The sequence below is a fragment of the Coregonus clupeaformis genome, chromosome 16, assembly GCF_020615455.1.
Source record: "Coregonus clupeaformis isolate EN_2021a chromosome 16, ASM2061545v1, whole genome shotgun sequence".
In the NCBI taxonomy this organism is placed as follows: Eukaryota; Metazoa; Chordata; class Actinopteri; order Salmoniformes; family Salmonidae; genus Coregonus; species Coregonus clupeaformis.
In genome coordinates this window covers 27,193,507-27,213,732 of record NC_059207.1, presented here as the reverse complement: position 1 = coordinate 27,213,732, position 20,226 = coordinate 27,193,507, and the positions used below count along the sequence as shown (strand labels likewise).

General features: G+C 43.9%; 1 protein-coding gene across 5 annotated transcripts; it reads right to left on the bottom strand.

The window, feature by feature from the left end:
• Positions 1-1,473: 1,473 nt before the first annotated feature.
• On the bottom strand, positions 1,474-20,201 carry LOC121584634 (alpha/beta hydrolase domain-containing protein 17B). Of its 5 annotated transcripts, none has more exons than XM_041900634.2 (5): positions 19,809-20,201; positions 14,296-14,774; positions 4,103-4,282; positions 3,085-3,342; positions 1,474-2,878 (listed from the first exon to the last, which is right to left on the bottom strand). In XM_041900634.2, the coding sequence occupies exons 2-4, from the start codon at positions 14,760-14,762 to the stop codon at positions 3,117-3,119; spliced, it is 873 nt and encodes a 290-aa protein (XP_041756568.1). In that variant the 5' UTR covers positions 14,763-14,774; positions 19,809-20,201; the 3' UTR covers positions 1,474-2,878; positions 3,085-3,116. The 5 variants fall into 5 exon arrangements, with proteins under 5 accessions (XP_041756568.1, XP_041756569.1, XP_041756570.1 ...); XM_041900635.2 differs by having other exon boundaries at positions 1,474-2,875; XM_041900636.2 differs by having other exon boundaries at positions 3,282-3,342.
• Between the last annotated feature and the right edge of the window lie 25 nt (positions 20,202-20,226).

Genomic DNA, 20,226 nt, shown 5'->3' with positions numbered 1-20,226 from the left:
GGTGCAATCTTACTAGCAGCAATATCCTTGCCTGTGAAGCCCTTTTTGTGCAAAGCAATGATGACGGCACGTGTATCCTTGCAGGTAACCATGGTTAACAGAGGAAGAACAATGATTTCAAGCACCACCCTCCTTTTAAAGCTTCTAGTCTGTTATTCTAACTCAATCAGCATGACAGAGTGATCTCCAGCCTTGTCCTCGTCAACAATCTCACCTGTGTTAACGAGAGAATCACTGACATGATGGCAGCTGGTCCTTTTGTGGCATGGCTGAAATGCAGTGGAAATGTTTTTTGGGGATTAAGTTCATTTTCATGGCAAAGAGGGACTTTGCAATTAATTGCAATTCATCTTATCACTCTTCATGACATTATGGAGTATATGCAAATTGCCATCATCAAAACTGAGGCACTGGAATTGTGATACAGTGAATTATAAGTGAAATAATCTGTCTGTAAACAATTGTTGGAAAAATTACTTGTGTCATGCACAAAGTAGATTTGCCAAAACTATAGTTTGTTAACAAGAAATTTGTGGAGTGGTTGAAAAACGAGTTTTAATGACTCCAACCTAAGTGTATGTAAACTTCCGACTTCAACTGTATGTGTATTGATTTCAGGCGTCAACACCCTGCCCCTCAGAACACTATCATCAAGGGCCAGAAAGTAGACACTGTAGACAACGACAAGTATTTTGGCACAAATTATTGATAACTTTGAGCGTAACACTGACACGTGTAAGAAGGGCTAGCAACACCTTTTTCTGTCTCAGGTAACTGGCAAAGTTCCAGGTAGAGAGGTCCTTGATTACACTTTTATAAGTTGTACATAGTGTTTAAAATTTTATTTTATGCACTAGCTAGAAATAGTGAAAGTGGGCAGTAAGATCACAGGTGTCCAGCAGAGTAGTCTGTCTGATCTGTACAACACAAGTGGTGAGGAAGGCAGAATCCATCCTGTCTGACTGTGCCCACCCCCCTACACCATGAGTTCCAGGTCTGGCTCCCAGTTTAGATTCCCAACTGTTAAGACTAACAGGCACAAGCACTCCTTTACCCCAAGGCCATTGCCCTTTTGAATACAGGGAAGAGGAGGTAGGCTAGGGATGATGAGGATGATGATGACGTTGATGTTTTTGTTAGTACATTGTTGATTTTTGTTCACGAGATGATCTAAGAATGCACAGAGCACTTCACTTATTAGGCAACTTTTGCTTGCTATACTTTTGTACTGCTGCTAATGTCGATCACTAGAAGCCTACTGTATATATTTCTATTGATGGCTGTCAGCCCTATGACTTGATGGACTAACCCAATGTATTACCTAGAACTGTGTCATTGTGATCCATGTGGATTCTATATGTTCAATGTTATTTATGCTCCTATGCTGAAAAACCAATTGCCCTCTGGGACAATAAAGTTGAAACTTGAACTTGCCCTCTACCCATTCAGTACACAAGCAAAAAAGATCAGGCGTATTTTTTGTTTCGTTTTTATTGTCTATATTCATTTTATTATAACTATTATCAAGATCATGTTATATAATTTCCTTCAGTAATGAAACTTCTTAGAAAATAATAAATTACATCGATCTGGGTGACCAGATAGAGTTCAACAGTCATCGGAATAATTCAAAATGGTCTCACCACAGATGGATGCCTAATTCTCATATGAACAGTTAAAGTACTAATAATAACTTACATTTAGATATTACAGAGGTTAGTGAAAGAAATACAAATGTCCAGTACAAACATTTTTATAAAGTCAAAATGGATGGAAGTATTAGTACTATCTAACAACCAATCCTAACAATTATTGATTACTCTAGTAACATCAACAACCAATCCAAATATTTCAGTTAATCAGACTGTACCAATCAGACCTGGAGGTTTTCAGTAGCACCCATGGGCTTAAGCTAGACAGCATTTACCCAGCTAAAAGTAAGAAAACACTAGCCTATCATAGCATGCAGTAGCGCTTAACATCTGCTTCTATAGGCTTAGTCAGTGCCCTACTAATACAATAAAGTATGTGATTGGTAAATGTTTCACCTTGTTCAGCATTAATAGTGTTTCTCAAAGTAAACAAAGGCGCCGAAATACCATGCAGTCCATCAGATATCATAAGAGTTAAGACAAAAGCAAAAAGTGTGCAAAAAAGAAGAAAGCGTCCAGTTGTGTCCTCGGTAAAACAAAGCTGTCATCAAAACATTTCCCAATCAAGCATTAATGACTTACACTGTTTTTCTATGCTTTCTAACAGCATCAGTGGCATGACTCTTTATTACATAGCTTGATTAAGAGCTACCAGGTGTACAGGCAGTTTGTATACAAAAGAAATATCTAGAAATACTATTCCTCTGAATTGGTAAATAAGCATTATTATTAATGTTACATGTACATTATACATCTTTAATTGGAACTATCCAGCATGTCACTGTGGTCTTAAAAACACATCTTTCTTCATACTACAATGGAGTCGTAGTAGCTTTACTAAAAGAATACATGAAAAACAACATAGTAATAACAACAACAAAAAAACTGTACATTTATACAACTGGAGATATTTCTACAATATAGTTGCGTGCCATTTTCTTCAATATGCTGAACTTTTGGCAACACTGGCACTTCTATCTTAAATATCAGAGTTGTCTCGTACAGTTCCCAGTCACGTGATACATGCAAACTTTATATATTAAAAAAATAAACAAATACACAATAACAACAAAATATCCATGTTGACCACATTGAATAAGACTTGGCTCCTTAGTCAAGATGGACTGGGATGAGTGGCAGTCCAGTCTTCCATCCAGCATGGCTGCTCCACACAAACCTCTCAGATATGCTCAAAAGTCCTTACAATGGACCAGGACCGCATTCTTCTGAAAGGCAGAAAATATGTGACACACACACACACACAGAATCCCACCTCCACTGCTCTTCTATGCACAAAACACACATAATCCCCTTGAGCACATATCTGTCCATCCAACTCTCCCACACACTCACAGACACATGCGCACATTGTGCAATTTCAAATTATATATAAAAAAAATATTTAAAAAAGGATGGTATTTCAAAAGCTCACAGTTGCAGCAGGTGAGTGACTGAGGGGGGAAGTCAAGTTGACAAGTTGACGAGCTCATGGGCCACAAACTGTTTCAAGCGCTCCAGGTACTGTCCATAGAGCTCGACATCGTTGTGGCCGGCGCCCTCCACCCACAGGGGCTCCACGGGCCTCTGGCAGCGCTCGTACAGCGCCAGGCCGTGGGAAAAGTCAATCACCTCATCCTCTGTCCCGTGAATCACCAGCACTGGAGACGTCACCTTGGAGATCTTGTCAATACTTTGAGGCAAGGCGAGTTTAGATGGACGGATGCACCACGCACGAGGGACGGAACACAGAGGAAAGAGGAAGGGAAGTGTTAGGCAAGTATAATTTCCAAGCAATGATGAAACAGATGACAGGAACAGGATTTAAAATAACCCAATGTGGTCATTTCAACAGCAGGCAGTTTACCCTTTTAGACTTGTCAACAGCGCAATTCTCTAGGGCTGGCACAATTACTGTATAACCAACAGTTATGAAAATAAAATGGCCATCTAAAAAAATAAAATTAATGGGTACAATCGCAATGGCCGCCTGGTATTGTGTTGCAATAATTTCCATGGTAATGTAGTAGGCTCATGCAATGGAATGTATTTTTTGTAATGTCAATTGAGTTGAATCAACATATCACAGCACATATTGATGGGTACACTTCCTGCTTTGCTCTATGGGTACACTCGCAATGGCCACCAGTCCACCCATTATGCCATCATTGACTTGAATGGGGACACCTGTTCTATTCATTCCATTTCTATGGCAGCACATGCAGTCAGGAGTGGAGGAGATGAGAAAATACGCACATTTCCAAAGGTTATTTGAAGGGTTATAATGGTGACCACAGTCATTTGGCTGACCAATAACCGTCATCCAAAATTCCATGACAGTCACAGTCCTACGATTCTCCATAACCTGGCAGTAACCAAGGACCACCAGATGGAGCATTTGAGTTCAGAGTGACTCAAACATGACTGCTTTATGCTGTGTGTGTGTCACTCACTTGGGGAAGGCGTCAAAGCAGTAGGTTTTCTTGGTGTCTGGGAAGGCCACTCTCATGCCAGAGGTGAGGGGGGAGTGCAGGACGACCGCGGCGCTCTCGTAGCGTGCCGCCAGGTCCACGGAAGGGACTGTACCGATACTCTGACCATACACGATCACGGTCTCTGGCCTAATACCGTACCTGGGGGCAGAGACACAGAACACTCTCAGGTTAAACATTATCATCAGCTACACAGCATCAATTTCCTGATACCATGAGTAAGGACCATGACAAGGTAGGATGTCGATGATAAGAATGTAGACCTAGTCAAGATAAGGATGATGATGACATAGTCACAGTTATTCAGTCAGTCTCTATTAACATGACCCAGTCACCCCACTCAGGTCAGAGGTTCAGTAGTCAGGAGGGAGCGGAAGTCTAGGATCAGTCGGTGTGGGAGCATTGACATGTCAATAAGGGGTGTGGTGGGACAAGCAGAAGACCAAAGAAAAAGAGAGATACAGATAGAAAGAGAGGAGAAGAGAGCGAGAAAGGCATTCCACTGCTGATTATGGAGAATGTGACCAACACAGCCAGTCAGCTGACTTCCCCGGCTCTAAACCGCTGCAGGACTTATCACACAAACACCACCAGTTCTACCTAGCCTAACCTAGCCTGGACTGTACAAGACATATGATGGGTGGAGGCTCACAGGAGGTCCCAATAGGTCAAAACCTTCTGATGACAGAGTGGACTTAATAGGCGCACAGTGCCCATTGGAACTAGCCTATATTAAGAACTAGAATCCTGAAATGTGGGTGAGGAATTTTTAATTCAGCCTCTTCTTTGCAGGCAACTGTTCTGAGCACCAGCATTCCCACATAAACAGTGAAACAGTAGGCCTGGATTTAATCTTTAGCCTATATCAAATGCATCTAATGACAGGCTAGCCAGGCTATAACAGGCTGGCCAAAACCTAAGATATCAAAAGGTTGTCAAAACACACTGTGTGTAATGTTTATAACAACAGTTAATGTAAAACATATGATATAAAGTACAGTCAGGGACTGTAACACTAGTGGATCAGGTGATATGAATGCAAGTGACTTTGTGTGTGTGTGTTACCAGGCCAACTTAGGGCATGAACTCACTTCACCTCCCTGAGCACGCTCCATGGTTACACAAGCTCTCCACTACCCAATCATAAATGTATTCCCTGAGTCCAATCCAATCTATAATGCAGGCAGAGAGAGAGAGAGAGAGAGACAGAGACAGACAGAGAGAGAGAGAGAGAGACAGAGAGAGACAGAGAGAGAGAGAGAGAGAGAGAGTGAGAGGGAGAGAGAAACAGAACCACTGTCAATAGAGGTCAAGGGGGAAGCAGCTAGGCTATAAGATAATTAGGTCTCGTGTTCTTTGTGTTCTATACTGGGTCATATTTTTTACTGAAGAGGACATGGTGCTACGTACGTTAATAGCTGCTCTCTCTCCTGCCCCCAGTCATGTCAATCGGAACTGAAGATCGAGTGGCTACACTCACTATGACTCTGAGGACAGTGCTGCCATTGTGTAGCCCCATACCCATACCAAATGACATTACAAATGACTTACTGTGTTGGCTGCCATCACCACTATGGTGCGTGCGATCTAGGCTGCGCGCGTGCGTGCGAGCGATCTAGGCTGCGTGCGTGCGATCTAGGCTGCGTGCGTGCGTGCGATCTAGGCTACGTGTGTGTTTGCTGCTGGCTGAAGGGACCTTCATTTAGTCTCCAATCAATAATATGATTGATCAGGAAGTTTGTTGTTTTCACTTCCTGAGGCAGAGGCTGCAGTGGGTCTCCGTCTGAAACCTCATTGGAAATCTGTTGCTAGGCTACCAGTCAATATTAGACTTGGAAGGATTGACTGCTGGAACATGGCCAAGTGAAAAGAAAATGAAACAGCACTATTCTATAGGAGTGGACAGCCCTCACAGCGACAGCAGGCTTCCACTGACAAAACCCAACCCTTTTAGTTCCAGAAATACCCTCCCCCACTCCCTCCCTCCCTTCTCCCTCCCTGGTTATGGGCCTCAATGCAATAACACTGATACTGGCTGTACGCCCTATACCCTGCCATATACAGTTAAAGTCGGAAGTTAACATACACTTAGGTTGGAGTCATTAAAACTCGTTTTTCAACCACTCCACAAATTTCTTGTTAACAAACTATAGTTTCGTCAAACCCAGTGCCTCTTTGCTTGACATCATGGGAAAATCAAAAGAAATCAGCCAAGACCTCAGAAAAAAATGTGTAGACCTCCACAACTCTGGCTCATCCTTGGGAGCAATTTCCAAACGCCTGAAGGTACCACATTCATCTGTACAAACAATAGTACGCAAGTATAAACACCATGGGACCATGCAGACGTCATACCGCTCAGGAAGGAGACGTGTTCTGTCTCTTAGAGATGAACGTACTTTGGTGCGAAAAGTGCAAATCAATCCCAGAACAACAGCAAAGGACCTTGTGAAGATGCTGGAGGAATCAGGTACAAAAGTATCTATATCCACAGTAAAACGAGTCCTATATCAACATAACCTGAAAGGCCGCTCAGCAAGGAAGAAGCCACTGCCCCAAAACCGCCATAAAAAAGCCAGACTACGGTTTGCAACTGTACATGGGGACAAAGATCGTACTTTTTGGAGAAATGTCCTCTGGTCTGATTAAACAAAAATTGAACTGTTTGGCCATAATGACCATCGTTATGTTTGGAGGAAAAAGGGGGTTGCTTGCAAGCCGAGGAACACCATCCCAATCGTGAAGCACGGGGTGGCAGCATCATGCTGTGGGGGTGCTTTGCTGTAGGAGGGTCTGGCGCACTTCACAAAATAGATGGCATCATGAGGAAGGAAAATGATGTGGATATATTGAAGCAACATCTCAAGACATCAGTCAGGAAGTTAAAGCTTGGTTGCAAATGGGTCTTCCAAATGGACAATGACTCCAAGCATACTTCCAAAGTGGTGGCAAAATGGCTTAAGGACAACAAAGTCAAGGTATTGGAGTTGCCATCACAAAGCCCTGACCTCAATCCTATAGAAAATGTGTGGGCAGAACTGAAAAAGCGTGTGCGAGCAAGGAGACCTACAAACCTGACTCAGTTACACCAGCTCTGTCAGGAGGAATGGGCCAAAATTCACCCAACTTATTGTGGGAAGCTTGTGGAAGGCTACCCGAAAAGTTTGACCCAAGTTAAGCAATTTAAAGGCAATGCAACGAAATACTAATTGAGTGTATGTAAATTTCTGACCCACTGGGAATGTGATGAAAGAAATAAAAGCTGAAATAAATAATTCTCTCTACTATTATTCTGACATTTCACATTCATAAAATAAAGTGGTGATCCTAACTGACCTAAGACAGGGAATTTGTGCTACATTTACATTTACATTTTTAGTCATTTAGCAGACGCTCTTATCCAGAGCAACTTACAGTTAGTGGGTGCATACATTTTGTGGGAAACTAACCTACAACCCTGGCGTTGCAAGCGCCATGCTCTACCAGCTGAGCTACACGGGGCTGAACTAGGATTAAATGTCAGGAATTGTGAAAAACTTAAATGTATTTGGCTAAGGTGTATGTAAACTTCCGACTTCAACTGTATGTACCAATAAAGTGTGTGTGTGTTCGGTCAAAGCTGTCTGCTGACAGTGTGGGACACACCTGCTGACTCATGACTGAGTCACCTGAACACTCAGGTAAGACAGGACCTCACCCTGCACCAGAACATAGGAACACACACAAAGTCCTTCATAGTCTTTCCAGCTGTGTGTGTGTGTGTGTGTGTGTGTGGAGGCTGCTCTGTTCTTGTGCTTTGTGTGCCATTTTCCTCTCTGAAATCAATTCAAATGCAATTGAAAATCACATCAAACAATTCTCATCAAAACAGTATCTTGCTTTTAAAACTCACCTCAATGTGATTGATCAATTTGAAGAACAAGTTCAACAACAGGTTGAAACGGAGTGAAAAACATGTTGTTTCAAAGCCTAACAACTAAAATGGACAGCACTTTCTAAGGTGATGACTAATTCAAAACATCCATATGCATATTAGAGCTTATGCATTAGCATAGGCCTATATATGAGCCCAAGCCCGAAAAAAAAAAAGATTAAAATAAGGATTGTGTCGTTATACAATACATAGCCTACCGCATATTACACATGGCAGAAAACTATTTTTTATTTATTTTTTAATACTGATTTCTTTAGACCTGCCTAAAATAAATCATGGATTTATTATGATGGTGTATATTAGACTTTTTAAAATGTAAACGTTCCAAAGCCGTGCATCAACGGCTTGTACATGGCTTGTATGCGTGGAGGCCTGGAGATGCTAAACATGTTTATGTTAATTAAGGGTCAATTACCGTGATACCGGCAGACTTTTGCATGACAATAACCGGCTGACAAAATTTCATGACCACCACAGCCCTATCGCCAGCCCTCATTTAATTTGCATGAGGAACACACTTACATAAAACAGACAGCGGCAGGATGCTAAAGGGGAGACATGGAGAGAGAGCTTTTTGATATGATAAATAGAAACAAGTTAATTCACGTTCAAAGTCAGTAGGCCCACAGCTTTCTTTCACACAAGCACACACATGCCACACACATCTCATCTCATATAGGCTATGACCTGTAGTCAACCACAGGCAAAACACACTCATGTAGTGAGTCAAGTCTATCATACCTGTGTCTGTTTGAACCCAGTGAGTTTAGTTGTGTGACTGTTTGCATCGTTGTGATCAGATGATTGACATTTGACAGGCAACTGGAATTCAAGTCAAACACAGGGCAGTGAAACACAGGACCAAGATTAACCATCTGACTGTTAAATAAAGGAGGCCAGGGCTCCCTGTAGAATGGAGAATAAGATCACATGTTGCATTGATAATTGGGTCTGGCAGTGGCATGGCTAAGAGGCAGCAAGGTGGAGGTAAAGTTCCCCATTGCGCTGATCTGAGGTCTGTGTCTTTTTGCCCTCTTTATGGTTACGAATAAGGCTTGTGGGAAGGGTGGGATGATCTTGGATCTGCCATTAGGGTCAGCTTCTACCTTGAGGGTGTCAGTCAGTTTGGCAATTATGGGACAGAAATTACATGGATCTTTGGATTACCAGTGGATGGGTGACAGTGCGCCAGAACCTGGCATAGATTTGGGGTGGAATGCTATGTGATGTTGGAGACACCAAGCACTGGCCAGTTGAAAACGTGCAGGGTTTGAAGCACCCGAATCGGGCACAGAGCGAGGCTATACTAAGCCTTGGGCCAAATTAAAAGTAGCACAGCCTCGTCTCGCCTGATAGTGTATATTAGGCTATTGTCAATCAACATGGACTACAAACCCCACCACCCATGTTGTGCTGTCTCACGGTTCTCTTCTCTGGTTCTGACCAATGGGAGCCCACGCTGGTAGATGGGATGCCAGTGCTTTAACTGTTGATGCTGCTTCATTCTTCATACTTAATGAGATCTGTTATGGAATTTGCAATGCAAAGAGGAGCTGTCTGTCCCACAGACGTCCAAACTATCATAGCCTTCAGGCATGGAAACCGGCAGTGACTACTCCTCACTCATGTGCAGTTTAACACTGCCAGAGAGAAAGCTCTGCTGATCAGTGTCACATTACTGTCTGAAGCCATAAGCCAGATTGTGATGTTCAGTTCAATATTGGCTTCCTGAATATTTAATCCTTATCTATGGAGCTACACTGAAGTGGCAAACACAAAACACCCCTAATAGCTAATGGTGGTGCAGCCATGCAAATCCAGACAACCCACCCAAAGCCACAGTTAAAGCCACAACAATCCTTAATTCGTTTTTTCAGTCTAAAGCAGTTCTGCCACTGGGTCAAAAGCGGAGGGATGGGCTTGTAGAAATGTAACTATTCTCAAATAGGCTAGCCTACATAAAATGAATCTTTGGACGCAAGAACTGAGAGTCCATGATAACTTCAATATATAGGGCTAGTTCCTGTATTTGTAATTTAGGCCGACTGTATTTTATTTTAATTTTTTTATTTCACCTTTATTTAACCAGGTAAACCAGTTGAGAACAAGTTCTCATTTACAACTGCGACCTGGCCAAGATAAAGCAAAGCAGTGCGATAAAAACAACAACACAGAGTTACATATGGGGTAAAACAAAACAAAGTCAAAAATACAACAGAAATACATATAATATACAGTGTGTGCAAATTTAGCAAGTTATGGAGGTAAGGCAATAAAATAGGCTATAGTGCAAAATAATTACAATTAGTATTAACACTGGAATGATAGATGTGCAAGAGATGATGTGCAAATAGAGATACTGGGGTACAAATGAGCAAAATAAATCACAATATAGGGATGAGGTAGTTGGGCCGTCTAATTTCAGATGGGCTGTGTACAGGTGCAGTGATCGGTAAGGTGCTCTGACAACTGATGCTTAAAGTTAGTGAGGGAGATAAGTGTCTCCAGCTTCAGAGATTTTTGCAATTTGTTCCAGTCATTGGCAGCAGAGAACTGGAAGGAATTGCGGCCAAAGGAGGTGTTGGCTTTGGGGATGACCAGTGAGATATACCCGCTGGAGCGCAGACTACGGGTGGGTGTTGCTATGGTGACCAATGAGCTAAGATAAGGCGGGGATTTGCCTAGCAGTGATTTATAGATGGCCTGGAGCCAGTGGGTTTGGCGACGAATATGTAGTGAGGACCAGCCAACAAGAGCGTACAGGTCACAGTGGTGGGTATTATATGGGGCTTTGGAGACAAAACGGATGGCACTGTGATAGACAACATCCAATTTGCTGAGTAGAGTGTTGGAGGCTATTTTGTAAATGACATCGCCGAAGTCAAGGATCGGTAGGATAGTCAGTTTTACGAGGGCATGTTTGGCAGCATGAGTGAAGGAGGCTTTGTTGCGAAATAGGAAACCGATTCTAGATTTAACTTTGGCTTGGAGATTCTTAATGTGAGTCTGGAAGGAGAGTTTACAGTCTAACCAGACACCTAGATATTTGTAGTTGTCCACATACTCTAGGTCAGACCCGTCGAGAGTAGTGATTCTAGTCGGGTGGGCGGGTGCAAGCAGCGTTCGGTTGAAGAGCATGCATTTAGTTTTACTAGTGTTTAAGAGCAGTTGGAGGCTACTGAAGGAGTGTTGTATGGAATTGAAGCTCGTTTGGAGGTTTGTTAACACAGTGTCCAATGAAGGGCCAGATGTATACAAAATGGTGTCGTCTGCGTAGAGGTGGATCTGAGAGTCACCAGCAGCAAGAGCGACGTCATTGATATACACAGAGAAAAGAGTCGGCCCAAGAATTGAACCCTGTGGCACCCCCATAGAGACTGCCATAGGTCCAGACAACAGGCCCTCCGATTTGACACATTGAACTCTATCTGAGAAGTAGTTGGTGAACCAGGCGAGGCAGTCATTTGAGAAACCAAGGCTATTTAGTCTGCCAATAAGAATGCGGTGGTTGACAGAGTCGAAAGCCTTGGCCAGGTCAATGAAAACGGCTGCACAGTACTGTCTATTATCGATCGCGGTTATAATATCGTTTAGGACCTTGAGCGTGGCTGAAGTGCACCCATGACCAGCTCGGAAACCGGATTGCATAAGCGGAGAAGGTACGGTGGGATTCGAAATGGTCGGTGATCTGTTTGTTGACTTGGCTTTCAAAAACTTTTGAAAGGCAGGGCAGGATGGATATGGGTCTGTAACAGTTTGGATCTAGAGTGTCACCCCCTTTGAAGAGGGGGATGACCGCGGCAGCTTTCCAATCTCTGGGGATCTCAGACGTTACGAAAGAGAGGTTGAACAGGCTAGTAATAGGGGTTGCGACAATTTCGGCGGCTAGTTTTAGAAAGAAAGGGTCCAGATTGTCTATCCCAGATGATTTGTAGGGGTATTAGCCACATCACATTATTAAATCACTCCGCAATCATATTCCATTCCAACAGTAAGTCTTTGTGTTCTTCATATTTCTTGTGTGTTTTTTCTAGTATTACCTTGTTATTTATTATTGCATTGTAGGGTTTGTTGAGTTTGAGTTTGTAAGAAAAGCATTTCACTGTACTTGCGCATGTGACATTAACTTGAAACCTTCCTTAGTTAGTTAACAGGTAGCTAGCCTATATGATGGGCCATGAGAAATCATGAGAAAACCCCCATATATATATATATATTTTTTTTTTATAGATGACCCAGACACACACCAAAAGCTAGAGCACGACCGATATGCGTTTTTTGGGTCCGATACGGATTCCGATTTTTGGGGTACAAAACTTACCGATACAGATATATCTGTCGATATACTGTTTTACAGCAGGGAAATGAAAGTCAAATTTTTTCACACCGAGTTCTCATACATTACTATCCAAAAAAACTACTGTCCATGAAATATTCTTCAAATGTTGATTTCTTACATTGTGACAATAATGGCACATCATGAGAATGGCTGCAAGTGTCCAGAGAAGTTTGAGATGAACTTTTTTCACCCTATGTATTGAATATCCGTCAGTGGAATTATCGCTCGATATCAATTTATTGGCAACAGAGACAGTCGCAGCTTCAAACAGAAAGCAGTGTGCAGCATATGAATCAGATTTCAAAAGCAGGGCAGAGGGGGAGGTCATAGAGGACAAAAGGGGGGAAGAGAGGAGGACTGAAGCAAGAGAGAGAAATCAGGTCAGTGTGTCCAAGAAACAAAAACTGTTGGCTACCATAGCAATAAAAGGATTGTGTAATTTACAATCCAATGAAATCATCAGAAGATGTTAATGTTTTTTCTCCTACTCTTCCATCTCTCTCTAACCCCACCCCCATTCCATCTCTCTCTAACCCCACCCCCATTCCATCTCTCTCTAACCCCACCCCCATTCCATCTCTCTCTAACCCCACCCCCATTCCATCTCTCTCTAACCCCACCCCCACCACATGGAGGATAATTCAATCAAGCCTGATTCTGTTGTGCTTTGACGTAATTACATTTTAAAGCTGATTTTCTGAGCCGGTCACGGGTGACAGTGTGTGTGTGCGTTTCCACAGGACTGTGGTTGTTTCTTGTGTGTGTGTGTGTGTGTACAGCTGGAGAAGGAACAAGTAGGCTAAGACGAGAGGAAAATGGCACACAAAGCACACACACACACAGGTAATATGTGTAGCAACAGAAGAGAATGGCTACAGTCAAAAGGATGTGAGATTTGCAGGACAACCACACATATGGGTTTCTCAGCCCCAGCTACAGTATGTCCTGCTGTATGCTTGCTAGTCCCTGTATGGTAATCGTTTCCTGTTTAACTTTACTCCCAGACCTTATATGGAAGACCACTTGTTCTAGTCAATGTCATCACGGTGGGCAATTTGGGCCAGAGTGGCACTGTGTTACTCTCTTCCTGTTTGTGTCTTTGGATGGTCCTTCCATTCTCTGACTCATTTGTTTGTTGCTTTGATTTGTTGTCATAATTCAGGAAATAAGTCTGGATGAACTTTTATTCCCCCCAAAACTGTGCATAAACAATATGTAGCCTAAACATATCGCATACGCTCGGACACACTCATAAAAGACAGCTGAGAATGAAGGACAGGACAGAGGGGAAGGCATTGGTAGTCAACCCTGTGCAAATTAACCACATAATCCACAGAGGGAAGTGTGTGTGTGTGTGTGTCTGTGTGTGTGTTGGTATGGGACCCCACCTGGGACCCAGAGCAGAGCTGCCAGTAAATGCTAGCAAGAGAAAATAAAACGGGAGAGGGGGAGGTCATAGAGGACAAAGGGAGGAAGAGAGGTTGAGAGAAGCGAGAGGGGAGTGAGAGGGGAGTGTTGGAGACTAGAGGTTACGTGGGGATCGATTCATTGATAGATGGATGGAGGGCCAGAGGGATGGCGAGAGGAACTGATGAACAGAAAACCATTGCCTTGGGGGCGGCCGGGTAGAGGGTGGAGGAGAAAGCCCCTAGCCTACACATTTTCGAACACATCATTCAATGTAACGAAAAATAAATGCCGTCTCCACCTCGCTTTCCAACTAAAGACGTTTAAGCCATGGATCGAGCTTTAGGTGGAAAGATAGTCAACAACTCTTGGTAGGACACATCAACGTCACAGACAGCCACTTCTTTGCCATCTCACTCCTCCACCATCACCTACCACATCCGCCCTCCCTCACTCACTCGTCCCCTTACTTACCGTGTCCTGAGGGCATGCCAGGCGGCGTCCACATCAGCGTACAGGTTCTTCTCAGAGGGTTTCCCCGAGCTGGCCCCGTAGCCTGAGTAGTCGTAGGAGAAGACGTTGCAGTTGATGCGTGAGCCCAGGCCGATGTAGAAGCTGCTCATCTGGCCCAGATCCACTGCATTGCCGTGTGAGAAGAGGAGTGTGAAGCGGGCGCTGGGCGAGCAGCGCACAAACATGCACGCGATGCGGTTGCCGCGTGAAGTGCGCGTCATGAAGCACTCGATGGCGTCCTTCTCACGCGCCGAGTATTGCCAGTCTGCCCGCTCAGACAGGTGCAAGGTCCAGCGGCTGCCGCTCTCGTCACACATGAGGGTGTAGGTGGGCTCCGGGGGCAGGAAGGCCAGCTTGGAGGTGATCTTGCTGGGGCATGGAGGGCAGCAGAACAGGCAGCACAGCTCACTCAGGGACAGGTGGTTCATCCTCAAACACTGCTGGGGGAAGGGGGAATGAGAGGAGACATCATTACCATTCACTACCATTTCCATACTTTACTTACCATTCACTATTACTAATGGGGTATTATTGTCATGGCACATTCACTAGCCTACATTAGATTGATCTCACCAAGACTGAGGACAAATGAAAGAGGGTTTAAGGTATGTGTGTGTTTGTGTGTGGTCTGTATGTGTGGTTAGGTTAATTGTCTAATTTCCAGCACACCCCAGTTATTGACAGCCATTTTCAAAGATATGCTCAGACACCGCCACACAGCTGTGACTCACGGCAGTCTCGACCACTGATGCATGCCTCCCACAAACAGACCAACAGACTGTGAGCCACATATGTTAAAGCCTGTAACCAGACTTCACCTCCGCTTAGACAGAAACCCCTTAACAGATATAGAGTCTTATCTAAACACATTGAGGCTAAAAATGTATTTGTGCTTCTGCGAACCCTGGGAATCAAGTCGACCTCTTGAGTAAAATGAGAAAAAGCTATAAAATAGCCTTACTGTGTTTAGGTTACTAGGCTGGTGTGCAGCGATTCTCAAAGCTCTCTACCCACCTTGTCTGACATATGGGTAAGTGGGAAATGCACATGAGCTGTGTGCCCTTAACACAAAGCTTGTTTTACATGCACTATCGATTCCCTTCTGCATGGCCTCCCTTAGCCCCGAGATCATTCGATAGCTATAGCACTGATGAGCATTTATTCTGTCTGCCTCAAAGTGTCAATCCTCAACTCTGTCCATTTCTATATAATGCTTCATTCTATAGCTAGAGGACTCCTGATATCTCCAGGAGTAATAAGTATAATTTTTTGTCTTAATCTGTTGTGTCTACACTACCGGTCAAAAGTTTTAGAACACCTATTCATTCATGGGTTTTTCTTAATTTTTTTACTATTTTCTACATTGGAGAATAATAGTGAAGACATCAAAACTATGAAATAACACATATGGAATCATGTAGTAACCAAGAAAGTGTTAAACAAATCAAAATATATTTTATATTTGAGATTCTTCAAATAGCCACCCTTTGCCTTGGTGACAACTTTGCACACTCTTGGCATTCTCTCAACCAGCTTCATGAGGTAGTCACCTGGAATGCATTTCAATTAACAGGTGTGCCTTCTTAAAAGTTAATTTGTGGAATTTCTTTCCTTCTTAATGCGTTTGAGCCAATCAGTTGTGTTGTGACAAGGTAGGGATGGTATACAGAAGATAGCCCTATTTGGTAAAAGACCAAGTCCATATTATGGCAAGAACAGCTCAGTCCATCATTACTTTAAGACATGAAGGTCAGTCAATACGGAAAATGTCAAGAACTTTGAAAGTTTGCAGTCGCAAAAGCCATCAAGCGCTATGATGAAACTGGCTCTCATGAGGACCGACACAGGAATGGAAGACCCAGAGTTACCTCCGCTGCAGAGAATAAGTTCATAAGAGTTACCAGCCTCAGAAATTGCAGCCCAAATAAACACTTCACAGAGTTCAAGTAACAGACTCATCTCAACATCAACTGTTCAGAGGAGACTGTGTGAATCAGGCCTTCATGGTCGAATTGCTGCAAATAAACCACTACTAAAAGGACACCAATAAGAAGAAGAGACTTGCTTGGGCCAAGAAACACGAGCAATGGACATCAGACCGGTGGAAATATGTCCTTTGGTCTGGAGTCCAAATTTGAGATTTTTGGTTCCAACCGCCGTGTCTTTGTGAGACGTGGTATACATTTACATTTTAGTCATTTAGCAGATGCTCTTATCCAGAGCGACTTACAGTTAGTGAGTGCATACATTTTATATATATATATATTTTTTAAAAAATCATACTGGCCCCCCGTGGGAATCGAACCCACAACCCTGGCGTTGCAAACGCCATGCTCTACAAACATCCCTGCCGGCCATTCCCTCCCCTACCCTGGACGACGCTGGGCCAATTGTGCGCCGCCCCATGGGTCTCCCGGTCGCGGCCGGCTACGACAGAGCCTGGATTCGAACCAGGATCTCTAGTGGCACAGCTAGCACTGCGATGCAGTGCCTTAGACCACTGCGCCACTCGGGAGACTACAGGTGAAGATGGCTATTTGAAGAATCTCAAATATAACATATATTTTGATTTGTTTAACACTTTTTGGGTTACTACATGATTCCATATGTGTTATTTCATAGTTTTGATGTCTTCACTATTATTCTTCAATGTAGAAAATAGAGAAAAACCCTTGAGTGAGTAGGTGTTCTAAAACTTTTGACCGCTAGTGTAGTACTGTCTTTTTGCTAGCTAGGGCCATCTACTTTAAGTGCTGCCTTGGTGTGTGAACTAATGACTGCACATAACTTGCTGTTGATCGTTGACACATCAACCAGGATTAAGGGGCAGGGCAATTTGTGACTGTTGTGGTTTTGGTAATCAGTGTCAGCGGCTGTCTAGTCGTCAAAACTAAGACCGTCGCTGAAACAAAGACGGTTCTGCTAATTTTGCTCGTTTGTAGCTTTGGCAACTATGTGTGTGTTTTCTATCCCAGTTCGCTCCTCTCCCTGTAGGCTTTACAGACGCTCCCCACCCCTTGGCTGCAACCCTTCTAATTTAGTGTACCCTGCGCGCACAACCCATGTGGAATTCCTGGTCTCTGGCAGCGTTCGGAACGGCCTATCTGTGGTCAAGAACACAGAGTTCATCTTAGCCTATGCTGCCCTTCAGTCCCTAGACTTTTTGGCCCTGACTGAGATATTAACCACCCTAGAGAACACTGCTACTCCAGCTGCTCTCTCTTCATCGGACTAGGTCTCTCTCATAGTCTGAGAGCATCTGTTCGTTGCGGTGGTGGCACAGGGCTGCTCATTTCTCCTAAGCATAGGTTTTCTATTTTCTCCACTCAAGCTTAACATTGTTGTCATCTATCACCCACCAAGTGCCCTTAGAGTTCCTTAATGAGCTTAATAAGCTCATTTCCTGACAACGGCTCACTGCTCTTCGTACTGGGCGACTTCAACCTCCCGATGTCTCCCTTCGATTAATTTATTTTCATCTCTTTCTTTCCCCTCCTTGCCTCTTTTGACCTCACCCTTTCCTAGTCCCTTCCCACTCAAGTCAGGCAATACACTTGACCTCATCTCTACTCGAGGCTGTTCGCCTACTAATCTCACGGCAACCCCCCTTCAGGTCTCAGATCACTAAATTGTTTCCTTTTCTGTCTCATTCTCCAACCCTAGCCACTCAGATGGTCATGCGCCATCGCAATCTTCGCTCCCACTCCCCTTTCCTCTTTATCCTTTATGAACCGAAAGGTTGCTGGGTCGAATCCCAGATCTGACAAGATAAAAGTATGTTGTTTTGTCCATGAGCAAGGCAGTTAACCCACTGTTCCCCGGGCACCAAAGACGTGGATGTTGATTAAGGCAGCCCCCCGCACCTCTCTGATTCAGAGGGGTTGGGTTAAATGCGGAAGACACATTTCAGTTGAATGCATACAGTTGTACAACTGAATAGGTATCCCCCTTTCCCTATCATCTCTCCCTTCTGCTAAATCCTTCTCCCTCCTTATTCTGCCTCCTCGACCCTATTATACTCCCTTTCCGCATCCTATGACTTGCACTGTCCCCTCCCCTCCTGCTCCGTGGCTGAGTGACTCATTGCAAGCTTACAGAACAGGGCTGCGGGGAGCTGAGCGATAATTGAGGAAAACTAAAGTTACGGTGGACCTATCATCCTTTCACTCCCTCCTCTCTACCTTCTCTTCCTCTGTATCCGCTGCTAAAGCCACTTTCTATCACTCTAAATGACAAGCTTCTGCCTCGAACCCTAGGAAACTATTTTCCACATTCTCCTCCCTCCTTAATCCTCTACCCCCTCCCTACTCCCTCTATGCGGACAACTTTGTCAACTTTGAAAAGAAGGTTGGCGACATCCCCTCCTCATTCACTCAGCCTATTGAGTCCACTGGTCCTACTCACACAGAACAAACCTTACGCCTTGACCTCTTTCTCCCCTCTCTCTCCAGATGAAATCCTGCGACTAGTGAGGTCCGGCCGTCCGACAACCTGCCCGCTCGACCCCATCCCCTCCTCTAGACCATGTCTGGAGACATTCTCCCATTCCTCACTTCCCTCATCAACTCATCTCTGACCACTGGCTGCGTCCCCTCTTTCTTCAAAATGGCCCAAGTCGCTCCTCAAAAAACCAACACTCAACCCCTCTGATGTCACTTATTTTCTTTCCAAAACACTTAAGCATGCTGTCTCTGACCAACTCTCTCAGAACGATCTTCTTGACCCTAACCAGTCAGGCTTCAAGACTGTTGACTCAACCGAAACTGCTCTTCCGTGTCAAGGAGGCTCTCCACACTGCCAAAGCTGACTTTCTCTCCTAGGGCAAAGAGTATATAAAATAATCCCACAGCACATCCCCTCGCACCCACTTTTCTTGTCATTCTTGCAAGCAATCTGGCCATCCAGAATCACAACAGGCTGAGTTCTGCCCCATGGAAGCTAGCACATCTTTTTCATGAGGTTGTCAGCCAACCCATCTATAAAAGCAATTCAGATTCTTGAGGACCCCATAACGTTACACATCAGCGAGGGTTTGTTTTAGAGACTATCCAAAAGGCCTGGCTATAGACATCCTGATACATTTAGCTATAACGTTAGTTTACAATGGCACTGAAGGTTTATCAATGCCTGTCAAGGAGTAGTCTGATTAATCAGGCTGTAATACACAATTAATTGGTATATACCGCCTGATTAATCTTTCTAGTCCGAGGTGCTTGACAGAATTGCTTCGTAGCGATTATATTAACATTAGCAAAAATAAATCGTCGGACCACCTTGCCAGCCTATGATGACTGAAAAGTAAAGTGTTCGGCAAAGGTACAGCAAACACTTCTGAGTAGAGAACTCCTTCCCCTTAAACGAAAGATAACTATTTCCTAACAGCCAATAATTTACGTTATTAGCGAGCTAATAGAGTCAATAGAAAAGCTTTGATACTAGCTAGCTAGGCTACCCGAAGAGGTTCACACACATACCTGGTAACGTTGCGAATTGTAGTTAGTATTTCGATTATTCTGGCGAGTAACTTAGCTAGCTAGCTGCCGTAGACAGATAACGCGTACAAGTAGCTAGCGTTAACCAGGCAGGTTGACTCGAATATCCCTTCGTCCACTCTGGTTAGCAGGGTAGCTATGTATCTTCTTGACGGGGCTTACACACGACTACAGTCTACCCAAACCAAGCTCCAACTGCTTGACACTCAGTCTTGTCCATGTGGTCCGGATATTCACTTAATTGCCTCCACAAGACGTATGTAAAACAAATATGCTATATAATGTTGACTTCAGTCACAGGTTCAAGCCTTGTAGCTAGCCCACTGTTGCTCGAAGACTATCTTCTCTTCGGGAAACGGAACAAATAAACATCGAACCCCGTAGTGACGCCCGTATGATT

Coding starts and splice junctions, on each gene's coding strand:
- LOC121584634 (XM_041900632.2), bottom strand. CDS start 14,762: ATGAACCACCTGTCCCTGAGTGAGCTGTGCTGCCTGTTCTGCTGCCCT. Junction 4,283..14,295: donor TGGCATGCCCTCAGGACACG/GTAAGTAAGGGG, acceptor CTCTGCCCCCAG/GTACGGTATTAGGCCAGAGA. Junction 3,343..4,102: donor TGCTTTGACGCCTTCCCCAA/GTGAGTGACACA, acceptor CTTGCCTCAAAG/TATTGACAAGATCTCCAAGG.